This window comes from Melospiza melodia, chromosome 7, assembly GCF_035770615.1.
Source record: "Melospiza melodia melodia isolate bMelMel2 chromosome 7, bMelMel2.pri, whole genome shotgun sequence".
NCBI classification, from domain to species: domain Eukaryota; kingdom Metazoa; phylum Chordata; class Aves; order Passeriformes; family Passerellidae; genus Melospiza; species Melospiza melodia.
In genome coordinates, this window is record NC_086200.1 from 29012884 (window position 1) to 29024511 (window position 11628).

Below are 11628 nucleotides of genomic sequence, written 5' to 3' on the forward strand. Positions count from 1 at the left end.
GCCCCCAGGTGCCATCACCACGTTGCCAAGGGTCTCTGTATCCATGCCCAGGCTAGTTCAGGTCCTTCTTCTACCCAGAGCAGGGGTTCCAGAGCTCTCTCCTGGGGCAGAGAGGGTCTGGGGCATGCAGGATGATGGGAGGAAAGGGGTGATGCTGCCCAGGTAAAGGGGGCATGGATGCCCCAGGTGCCATCACCATGTGCCCAAGGGTCTCTGTCCATCCCCAGGTCCTGTTTGTGCCCAGGGCAGGGATTCCAGGGCTCTCTCCTGGGGCAGTGGGGCCTCACCCCTGGCTGGTGCCAGCCCAGGTGCCAGCACACGCCCTGAGGCGGGCGTGGAGCGCTCCTGGCTCCTTGGCATCACCTGTGGACTTTGGCTCAGCCCCAGGGTAGAACAGGCTCAGCTCACCTGCCCGGAAGCACAGAGCAGCCTGGCAGCCACAGGCACAGCCCCTGTGCCCAGGCCAGGCAGTGCCAGCCCAGCAGGAACGGGCACCGAGGGGTGAGTGGGGCACTGAGGGGCAAATGGGGCACTAAGGGGTGAATGGGGCACCAAGGGGTGAGTGGGGCACCAAGGGGGTAAATGGGGCACCAAGGAGTGAGTGGGGCACCGAGGGGTGAATGGGGCACCAAGGGGATGAGTGAGGCACCAAGGGGGTAAATGGGGCACTAAGGGAGTGAGTGGGGCACTGAGGGGGTGAATGGGGCACCAAAGGGGTGAGTGGGGCACCAAGGTGGTAAGAGGGGCACCAAGGGGGTGAGTGGGGCTCTGAGGGGGTGACTGGGGCACTAAGGGGCAAATGGGGCACCAAGGGGTGAGTGGGGCACTGAGGGGCAAATGAGGAACTAAGGGGGTAAATGGGGCACCAAGTGGGTGAGTGGGGCACCAAGGGGGTGAATGGGGCACTAAGGGGGTAAGAGGGGCACCAAGGGGGTAAGAGGGGCACTAAGGGAGTGAGTGGGCACCAAGGGGGTGAATGGGGCACTAAGGGAGTGAGTGGGGCACTGAGGGGGCAAATGGGGCACTAAGGAGGTGAGTGGGGCACCAAGGGAGTGAGTGTGGCACCAAAGGGGTGAATGGGGCACTGAGGGAGTGAGTGGGGCTCTGAGGGGGTGAATGGGGCACTGAGGGGGTGAATGGGGCACCAAGGGGGTAAGAGGGGCACCAAGGGGGTGGGTGAGACCCCCAGCACCCACAGCTGGGCTGAGCTGGGCTCTGTGTGACACCAGGGCCGTGTTTGGGTGCCAGTGGGGCTGGCAGGAGCGGGACAGGGACAGGGCTGAGTGCCTGGCACGTGCCAGGAGGGAGGGCAGTCCTGGGCATGGCAATGCCACCCATCCCACTGAGATCCAGCCACATCCAGGCACCAAGGGCACCGGGGACGCCGTGGCACAGCCCTGCCCTTGTCCTGGCAGCTGCCAGAGGTGCCCAGAGCGGGTGGCACGTCCCCTGCTGCAGGAGCTGGGGCTGGCAGTGCCAGGGCTGCCGTGGCAGGAGGGCAAACACGGGGTGAGAGGCCCTGTGGTGTGAGAGGAGAGCCTGGCACAGGGCTCTGATGCCATCCCCTGCTCTGGGGCGTGCAGGGTGAGGGCAGAGCTGGGCACGGAGGTTCTGCTGAAGCTTCAGGGCTCCTCAGTGCCCTTCACGGAGGGGCAGAAAGTCTGGAGCAAGGGCTGTGTGTGGCTGCACGGCCACACCACCCTGGCACATCGTGGCGCTGGCACATGGCTGTTGGTGCATCAGGGCATCGGAGCCAAGGGCAGCCCCAGGGCATGGGTGACACCAGCACAGGAACGTGGGCACAGGGCACAGAGCCCAGGGTGGTTCCTGGAATCCCTCAGAGCTTATCAGGGCCCTGCAGGCGCCTCCAACCCCCCACACCCCGGGGCTGCCACGCCCCGGCCGGCAGAGCCCAGCCCTGGGGACATGGGGACATGGGGACATGGGGACATGGGCACCCCGGCCCTGCCAGCTCCATGGACCGTGAGTGCAGCGTGCTGCGGGCTGGGGGCAGTGCCAGGCGCTGGGGGGACGCTGGGTGCCCATGGCCATGCAGGGATGGTGGCACTGAGGGATGGTGGCACTGAGGGATGGTGGCACTGAGGGTGGGCAGGGATGGTGGCACTGAGGGATGGTGGCACTGAGGGTGGGCAGGAATGGTGACACTGAGGGTGTGCAGGGATGGTGGCACTGTTTGGGGTGTGCAGGGATGGTGGCACTGAGGGATGGTGGCACTGAGGGATGGTGGCACTGAGGGTGGGCAGGGATGGTGGCACTGAGGGATGGTGGCACTGAGGGTGGGCAGGGATGGTGGCATTGAAGTGTGCAGGGAGGACTGGCACTGAGGGATGGTGGCACTGAGGACGTGCAGGGATGGTGGCACTGAGGGATGGTGGCACTCAGGGTGGGCAGGGATGGTGGCACCAGGCAGGTATGGTGGCACTGAGGACGTGCAGGGATGGTGGCACTGTCTGGAGTGTGCAGGGATGGTGACACTGAGGGATGGTGGCACTGAGGACGTGCAGGGATGGTGGCACGGAGGGATGGTGGCACTGAGGGTGTGCAGGGATGGTGGCACTCAGGGTGGGCAGGGATGGTGGCACCAGGCAGGTATGGTGGCACTGAGGACGTGCAGGTATGGTGGCACTGTCTGGAGTGTGCAGGGATGGTGACACTGAGGGATGGTGGCACTCAGGGTGGGCAGGGATGGTGGCACTGAGGGTGCAGGGATGGTGGCACTGAGGGTGTGCAGGGATGGTGGCACTGGGGGTGCAGGGATGGTGGCACTGAGGGTGCAGGGATGGTGGTGGCACTGAGGACGTGCAGGGATGGTGGCACTCAGGGTGTGCAGGGATGGTGGCACTGAGGGATGGTGGCACTCAGGGTGGGCAGGGATGGTGGCACCAGGCAGGTATGGTGGCACTGAGGACGTGCAGGGATGGTGGCACTCAGGGTGTGCAGGGATGGTGGCACTGAGGACGTGCAGGGATGGTGGCACTCAGGGTGTGCAGGGATGGTGGCACTGAGGAATAGTGGCACTCAGGGTGGGCAGGGATGGTGGCACCAGGCAGGTATGGTGGCACTGAGGACGTGCAGGGATGGTGGCACTGTCTGGAGTGTGCAAGGATGGTGACACTGAGGGATGGTGGCACTCAGGGTGTGCAGGGATGGTGGCACTGAGGGATGGTGGCACTGTCTGGGGTGTGCAGGGATGGTGGCACTGTCTGAGGTGGGCACCACAGGGACGTGGACACGTGCTGGGCTGTTGGTGTGCACCAGCCCATCCTGGGGCAGCCCTTGGCTCAGGGTGGGCACAGGGTGGGTCTGCAGCCCTGTGCAGAACCCCCAAACTGGGAGAACACTGGAAATCACCCCAGATGTCTCATTATGGGGGGATCCCGTGCCAGACTGTGGCAATGCCATCTGCTGTGTGCCCAGCAGCTCCCACAGTGCTTGGCTGGGCTGGGGGCAGCCCGGAACAGGGAATTTGGAGCCCCTGCAGCCCCAGAGCTCCAGAGGGAGCTGAGGGAGGTGAAATGTTTTGGGTGCAGCTCTGGGAGGGGCCGTTCTGCTTGCGTGGAGCCCTGATAAGAGCCCAGCTGGTTTCTGTGCCCCTGCTCCCCTCCTGTGCCAGCGCTCCCCGATCCCCTTCCAGCCGGGATTTCACACCCTCAAACATGGTGAGAGGCGTGGGCAGACTTTTTGCATTATCCTCGTCATTGGGGGCAATAAAAGAGCCGGAGTGAATCACAGCAGGGGAATTAACAGGTAAATTCAGCTGCAGGAAGAGGAGCTGAGGCGCCAGGGCTGGGCACAGGGCTGGGCACAGGGCTGGGCAGCAGCTCCAGCGGTGAAACATCGCCCGGGGCTGCCCAGGATGTCCCAGCTAATGAAACACACGTGCTCCTGCCCCAGGAAAGGTTTAAAATGCTCCTGGCTGGGAGTTTTGTGGGAGGGAGAGGATGGTGGATCATCCTGGCAGGGCTGCAGGGCACCAGAATCGCTGCAGGAATGAAGGAGGCGGGCACAGAGCGCTGGGGGTGAGCCAGGATGCTCGGGGTGATGCAGGGAACACCTGACTCACCTGGGCCGTGGCGCCAGGGCTGTCCCTGCTGTCACCGTGGCCTTGCTCCAGTTTTGCTGCACATTCCCAGGAGGCTGTGAATGCCCGGGAATGGTGCCCAGGGCTGCCACACCCCGGCCTGCCAAGGCTCACAGGGGAGGGCAAAGCCGTGGCTACACCTCAGCAATGGCACAGGACGTGGTGCTGCCTGTGGTGGTGTTCACAGGGGGGTCAGGGTGAGGGAGGAGATGAGGATCCAACTCCACGTTTCAGAAGGCCTGATTTATTATTTTATGATATATATTATATATATAAAACTATACTAAAAGAATAGAAGAAAGGATTTCATCAGAAGGCTGGCTAAGAATCGAAAAGGAAAGAAGATGAATGATAACAAAGGTTTGTGGCTCAGACTCTCTGTGAGCTAGCTGACTGTGATCGGCCATTAATTAGAAACAACCACATGAGACCAAACCCAGATGCACCTGTTGCATTCCACAGCAGCAGATAATCATTGTTTACATTTTGTTCCTGATGGCTCTCAGCTTCTCAGGAGGTAAAAATCCTGAGGAAAGGATTTTTCATAAAATGTGTCTGTGACAGTGCTGCCTCCAGGCACAGCCTGTGGGCAGGTGACATGTGTGCCACCAGTTCTGGAGCCAGGATGGCATCTGGGATGAGGTGGCAGTTGCTGGCTCATGGGGACCCACCTGTGCTGCCCCTCCCTGTCTGGGATCTGCTGTTCCAGGCCTGGCCCCGAGGCTGGGGCTGTTCCCTCCTGCCCTGAGTGCCAGGGGGGGTTAAAGTCCCCTCGTTTTATGAGCCATGAAAGCGTGTTTATGACCCCAGTTTCTAGAGCTGGGCTATTTGGAGGCTCCTTTCTGTAAATGGCACAAGGAGATATTCCATGCAGGAGTGGCCCTGGCCTGGCACAACCTTTCCCTGCCCAGGATTGGAGCTCCCTCCCTGCCCTGTGCATGCGGAGAGGCCGAGGCTGTTGGTGCCCAGCTGGATGTGGTGCCACCAGGAGCTTGTGGCTTTGTGGCTGAGGTCCTGCTGTGCAGGAGCATTGGGGTAGCACTGTCAGGATGGATGGAGATGACAGATCTCTGCAGCCAGGGCGTGGAATTTGGGGTTTATTGCAAAGGGCCTGGGTGCAGGGCCCTGCTGGGAGCTGCCAGGCACAGCTCAGAGCAGGCCCCAAAGAGGGAGAGAGAGATAAAGAGAGTGGTAAAGAGAGAATGAGAGAGTAAAAGAGAGGATCAGAGGGTGAGGTTCCCGTTACAATACAATAAATCTTCTTCTGGTCTTGGAACTTGGGGTTTATTGCAAAGGGCCAAGTGCAGGGCCCTGCTGGGAGCTGCAGCCACAGCTCAGAGCAGGCCCGAGAGGAGAGAGGGGTAAAGAGAGAGAAGGCAGGAGAGTGGTAAAGAGATGAGAGAGTGAGGAAGAGTAAAGAGGGTAAAGAGAGAGTAAAAGAGAATAAGGTTCCTGTTACAATACAATAAATCTTCTTCTGGTCGTGGAACTTGGGGTTTATTGCAAAGGGCCAAGTGCAGGGCCCTGCTGGGAGCTGCAGCCACAGCTCAGAGCAGGCCTGAGAGGAGAGAGGGGGAGAGAGGATGAGAGGGTGAGAGAGTAAAAGGGGTAAGAGAGGGAGGTTCCTGTTCCAATATAATAAATCATCTTCTGTGTTGAATATTCTGATTCTCACTAACCAGTCTAGTACAATATACAAATCCCATAGCATTTCCATACAGCCTATAAGAATCACTACATTCCCACACTGTGTTACATTTTAAACCCTAAAAACTCCTCTTTGGTTCCCTTCTGCCAAGCTGTAGGGTCTGCTCTGACCCTTGGAGCTGCCTGCAAGCAGAGGGTGTTGTTCCATCAAAAGGGGATCACCTTCAGCCAGCCACACCATGGTTTTCCAGTTGTTCAGTAGCTAAAGTATCTCTAAGCTTGCTTTCATTCAATCTCACTTATAGTTTCCATATTCCCAAAATCTTTTGCCAGACAATCATATTTATAAGGCTTTCCTGTTTCACCTTCCCCAGCACTGCTGCCTTTGGTGGTTCAGGCAGCACTGAGTGCCTGGGCAGGTTTGGCTGAGCTCCCTCAGAACCCAGCCAGGCTGGGGGACAGAGGTGGGGTGGATTTCTGTGCTCTGTGGCAGCTCCTGTTGGGAATTGGGCTTTGTGTTCTGGCTGTGCTGCCCACACAGGACAGGCTGGTGTTGTGAATGAACCTAATTAAGCTTTGATTAGGCCAGAGTGGAGGGTGGTGGCAGCTTTGGTTGCTGTTAGTTGCAGGTTGGCTGGTCCTTCTGGGCCTGGTATTTTCTATCAGGAAAGGTCAGTTAGGTGAGAGGCAATGTTTTGAGGAAGTTAGTTATGCTTAGTGGTGGATTGAAGGGTTAAAGTGTCCTAGGGATGTGGAGAAGTTTGAGAGAGGACTTTGTTTTGTGAGGATGAGTGTTTGGGCCACTTTTGAAATTTCTAGGGATAAAGCTTAGAAATTCCATGTCCCAAGGGCAGTGGAACCAGGCTGGGAGAGGGGCTGCATCTCCACCTCCGCTCCTTGTGCTGTTCCTCATGGCTGCTCTCCCCTCCTGCTTGCAGGGCCAGCCAGGTCGAGACCCTTGGCCTCTGCTGAACTGGGACTCTGAGGGTGACCTCAAAACCGAGCAGCGGCCCCTGAGTGGGACAAGGTTGGCACAGCAGTGACAGCTCCCAGGAGATGGACAGGGTCACCAGGCACCTTGTGTTCCAGCAGCCACAGGCCTCGCACAGGCATGACTCCCTGGCAGAGCTGAGGGCCAGCAGTGATGATGATGTGTTCAGCTCTGCCCAGCACAGCAGCCAGAGGGTGGAAAATGGCTACAGCTGGAAGAGGAGGTCCCAGTCACCCTCGTATTTCCTGGAGGGTGGAAGAGATGTCTGGACCCCGTCCCCAGACAGGGAGTCCAAGCTGGAGGTGGTGAGATCGGGAAGCCTGTACGACCTCCGGGCTTACAAGGGTGAGAGGAAACCCTCCAAGCTCTATGATGACGAGGAGCAAGACCTGTACAGGGTCCCTCCACCCAACATCTCCCCTGAGAAAGCCAGGGAGCTGGAAGATGAGAGGAAGGAGGTGATCCGCAGCCAGGCCATGAGGAAAAGCTCCACCATAGCGGAGAGGTGGAGCTCCATGGATGAGCTGGGCTCCATCAGCAGCCCAGCTGAAGGCAGGCACACAGGCAGTGTCCCCACCAGCTTTGCCATCTGGTTTGACAAACCCTCCCCAGGCAGGGCTGCAACGCCCGTTGACCCCGAGAATATTGACACGGAGCAGATCAACTTCTCTGCGGCTCGGCAGCAGTTCCTGATGCTGGAGAAGACCAACCCCGGCTCGTTTTTCAGCCCAGGGCAGCAGGCCATGTCCCCAAGGCCAGAATCAGTGACAAAAGTCTCCAGAGAAGAGTGGTACAGCCCTGAGATGGCCACAAAGGGTACAAGAGGCTACAGCAGTGCTGGTGCATCAAGCCAGAGCGGGACAGACAAGAGCCTTTACCAGGTTTATGGTGTGTCCTCATACAAGACACCTGAGAAGGAGGAGGTTTATACTCCCAGAAAATCTCACACAGAAAGATCACATCCCATTGGGAAGGTGTCCATCCTGACCAAAGCAGGGTCCAGAGAAGACCTGGACTCTGGCTTGGGTGAGATGTACACTGAAACCACTGCAGGCTACGCCAGTGATGGAAGCACCTCCAACGAGACCCTCAACGTGGATGTGAGGGCCAGCAGCAACGGGACGAGGGTCAGCAACGAGACACCCATCGAGAGGGAGATCCGCATGGCCTTGGAAAGGGAGGAGAACCTCTGGAAGGAAAGGGGCATCCAGCGGCTGACCTCCAGCAGCGAGCTGGTGGAGATCCAGACCAAGCCTGTCCTCAACATTCACGCGTCTCCCGGGCCGGGCAGGAAAGGGAAGGACAGAGGCCGCGCTTCCCTTTACGTGCAGAGGGAAATCGAGCAGGAAACGAAGCGTGAGGAAGATCTGAAGAGGCAGGGGAGGCTGCTGGGGGCCTACGACAGGGGCACGCAGCAGGAGCTGGAGGAGCGCAGGAAGGTGTTCGAGCAGGAGGAAGCCCCCCAAGAGAAGCCCACTCCCCTGAAGCGGGCAGAGGAGAGGAGGAGCTGGCTTAAAGAGTTTGTGGTGGAGCAACCCTCAAGCCCCACAGAGGACAGCAAGGCTGGGAGAAGCATCCCCAGCTACACAGCCAGCATCGCCCACTTCCAGCTGTCCCAGCCGCGCTTCACCGCCAGCGAGAGGAGCCGGGAGCTGCCCTCGGTGTCCCCGCACGCTTCCGGCACCGCCAGCAAATGGGGGAGCGAGGATTCCCGGGGAGGAAAACTTCCCAGCTCCACCCAGAGCCCCACCAGCGCTGCTGTCCTGCCCAGGGAGTATTTGAACCTCTCCTTCTGGAAGCCCAAGGTGTCCTTCGTGGAGGACATGGGCACGCAGAGGAGGGAGGATGGCCGCGAGGAGCAGTACCGGCTGCGCACCGGGAAGCCGCAAACGTCGGCGCTGATCGAGGAGGAGATCAGGAGTGACCTGCAGAGGGAAGAGGAGCTGCAGGAGCAGCGGAGGAGGCTGATGGACACCTACAGCAGTGCTGCTCCTCAGGAGGGCTCCCGCTCTCGGCACAGCTCTGGTAAGGGAGCTCAGGGATGGAGACATGATTTGGTGGGATGGCTGTAAGGATTCCTCTGTGCTGGTAGCAGAATTTTATACCAGCTGGAACTGCTGCTGAGGAGGGATAGGTTCTGCAGGATTCCAGATGCTCAGGTCTTGATGAGTTTTTGTCACATTACAGCAGCAAACAGGGCTGGAAGAGCTCCCGATCTCAGCACAGCTCTGGTAAGGGAACACAGGGATGGAGAAATTATTTGGGATGGGATGGCTCTAAGGATTTCTCTGTGCTGGTAGCAGAATTTGATGCCAGCACACTGGAGTCAGCAGAACTGCTGCTGAGGAGGGATAGGCTCTGCAGGATTCCAGAGCTGCTCAGGTCTTGATGAGTTTGTGTCACGTTACAGCAGCAAACAGGGCTGGAAGAGCTCAGCTCATGCATTTTACTCCTTGTTCCTTGACTGGGCCCCAGGCATGGGGTCCAGGCTATGACCAAACCTGCTGGACCTGCTCTGGAGGCAGGTTTGGGGCAGGGGCCTGACACTCCTGTGGGTCCCCACCCCCTGGGAGTGGAACTGAGGTCACCCCCCAATGCTCTTTCTCTCACAGCTGCCTCAGGTGCCAGTGGCAACTACTCCGTGTCCGAGTCTCCTGTCTCCTCTCCTGCCTCCCACCAGCCGGGGATCCTGGGGCTGATCTCGTCCTTCACCCCGCTGAGGGTGACCAGTTCCTCCCAGGGCAGTGCCGAGACCCTCACCCCCGACTCAGCACACTCCAGCCCCTTCGAGGAGCGGAGGAGGAGGGTGAAGGAGGATGGAAAGGTGAACATGCCAAGTGCTTGGGGGGCTTGAGCTTGAGGGAGACTGGTGGCTCTGGGGCTGGAGGTGGCTGCTCCTGACTGATCCAGCTGCTCAGCTTTGGTGGTGGTGGCACCATCAGAGCCAGGCAGCGCCGGCTGTTCAGAGCTGCCAGCACTGGGTGGGACTGGAGAGGAGCAGCAGCTTTCTCCTGTGGGGAATCCTGGTCTGGGATGTTCCCCCAACCCCAGGGAGGGTTTAGCTGCACGTGCTGCCTTCCCTTGCCTCTCCTGTGCCCCAGATCCAGCAGCCTGTGGATATTCCCCTGCCAGGCTGCCGTTATCTAATCGTGTTTTCCTCTTTTCACAGTACGCAGGCATCGAACCCGTGGACAAGGTCAACACAGAGGTAAAGCCCTGACACCTCCCACCTTCTCCAGCTCCCCACACTCCTGGAGGATTTGTGGGATGGACAGGGGGGACAGGATGGTCCTGGGACCACTCAGGTGGACACTGGGTCAGCAGAGAGGTTGGACAGGATGGTCCTGGCTCACACAGGGACCATTTGGGTGGACACTGGGTCAGGCAGAATAGACTGGGGAGCTCCCCTCACTCCTGGAGGCTTTGTGGGATGGACAGGGGGGGACAGGATGGTCCTGGGACCACTCGGATGGACGCTGGGTTAGGCAGAGTGGGTTTGGGAGCTCCCCTCACTCCTGGAGGCTTTGTGGGATGGACAGGGGTGGGACAGGATGGTCCTGGGATCACTCAGGTGGACACTGGGTCAGGCAGAGCAGATTGGACAGGATGGTCCTGGCTCCCACGGGCACCACCCAGGTGGACAGTGGGTCAGGTAGAGCGGGTTTGGGAGCTCCCCTCACTCCTGGAGGCTTTGTGGGATGGACAGGGGTGGGACAGGATGGTCCTGGCTCCCACGGGCACCACCCGGGTGGACACTGGGTCAGGCTGGGGAGCCGGCAGGGGGAGTGGGAGCAGCTCTGCAAACCAGCTCGTTGTGAAAGTCTCTCCTTGACAAAGATCCCGCCCGTTGTGGTCTCTGCAGGTGGTGGAAAGCACCCGAGTGTTCCGCCACAAGAGCGCCATGGCCCAGCGCTGGGAGGCGGGGCAGTACGTGCGGGATGAGGACTGAGGGAGCCCTCAGCCATGGGGGCTGGCCCTGCTCACAACCGCCTGGTGCATGACCTAAATGCTCCATCAGTTCCACCCACCGCAACAATCAGCGACGTGAACCCTGCTAATCAATCTGGTTTATTGTTAAACTGATAATCCTTCCATGCAATAGATCAGCTCCTTCCTCCTCCTCCTCCTCCCTGCGGGGTGGAGGAACACTTTTATTTTTTTTTTTTTCTTAAGAGGGAAAAAATTGGATCAGTGTCTTTTTAATCACTTCCGCCTGGAGCCAGCCAGGTGAAATCACCCGATAATTCACTTTGCCCCTCGGGAGCTGTCTCAGGCTTACAAAAAAGCTGTTTTATTTCTCAGTGGTTTTAGGTTTTTAAGTACCGCAAGGCTGAGCATTGCCTTGGGGGTACCTGAACTGAGGCCTCTGGATCGGTGTTGCCGTGGGACTTGGGAATCAACATTGGTTTAACTCCTGTGATCCATGGAGATGCAGCAATGGAATATAAAAAAAATAGACACAAATGCTGTTTATTTTGCTAATTTATTAAAGAGTTTTACACTCTCTCGGTATTCCAGGCCTGTTCTGTCCGCCTGGTTTTGCTCTGGTGTTTCAGATGAGCACCGGGATCCCACCGGGCGGGCTTGGTAACACCGGGCTCGGTAGGAGGAATCGCTGCGCGGGGCGGGGGCGGCACCGGGAAATGGCACCGGGAAATGGCTTGAAAGTCCCGTTCGACCCCAACCGCGCTGCCCCCGTGCCCGTCCGGCCGGCCCCGCTAGGGGGCTCCCGGGCAGCGCCCGCGGCTCCGGTACGGACCCGCCGGGACCCCGGTACCGACGGTACCGACCCCTTCTGCAAGCACTGACCAAGGTCCGGTTCGGACCCGCCGGGACCCCGGTACCGACCCCTTCTGCGAGCACTGACCAAGGTCCGGTACGGACCCGC

The 11628-nt window shown here is 59.2% G+C and overlaps 1 protein-coding gene across 2 annotated transcripts; it reads left to right on the forward strand.

Moving 5' to 3' along the window:
• Positions 1–1890: 1890 nt before the first annotated feature.
• MISP (mitotic spindle positioning) lies at positions 1891–11244 on the forward strand. Of its 2 annotated transcripts, none has more exons than XM_063160992.1 (5): positions 1891–1983; positions 6688–8765; positions 9353–9564; positions 9910–9948; positions 10603–11244. In XM_063160992.1, the coding sequence occupies exons 2-5, from the start codon at positions 6806–6808 to the stop codon at positions 10687–10689; spliced, it is 2298 nt and encodes a 765-aa protein (XP_063017062.1). In that variant the 5' UTR covers positions 1891–1983; positions 6688–6805; the 3' UTR covers positions 10690–11244. The 2 variants fall into 2 exon arrangements, with proteins under 2 accessions (XP_063017062.1, XP_063017061.1); XM_063160991.1 differs by lacking the exon at positions 1891–1983 and adding an exon at positions 3613–3768.
• Positions 11245–11628: the final 384 nt, after the last annotated feature.

Bases quoted from the DNA above. Each gene is read 5' to 3' on its own strand.
- MISP (XM_063160992.1), top strand. From the start codon at position 6,806: ATGGACAGGGTCACCAGGCACCTTGTGTTCCAGCAGCCACAGGCCTCG. The intron at 8,766-9,352 runs GTAAGGGAGCTC...TTTCTCTCACAG, and splicing joins CCGCTCTCGGCACAGCTCTG to CTGCCTCAGGTGCCAGTGGC. The intron at 9,565-9,909 runs GTGAACATGCCA...CTCTTTTCACAG, and splicing joins GGGTGAAGGAGGATGGAAAG to TACGCAGGCATCGAACCCGT.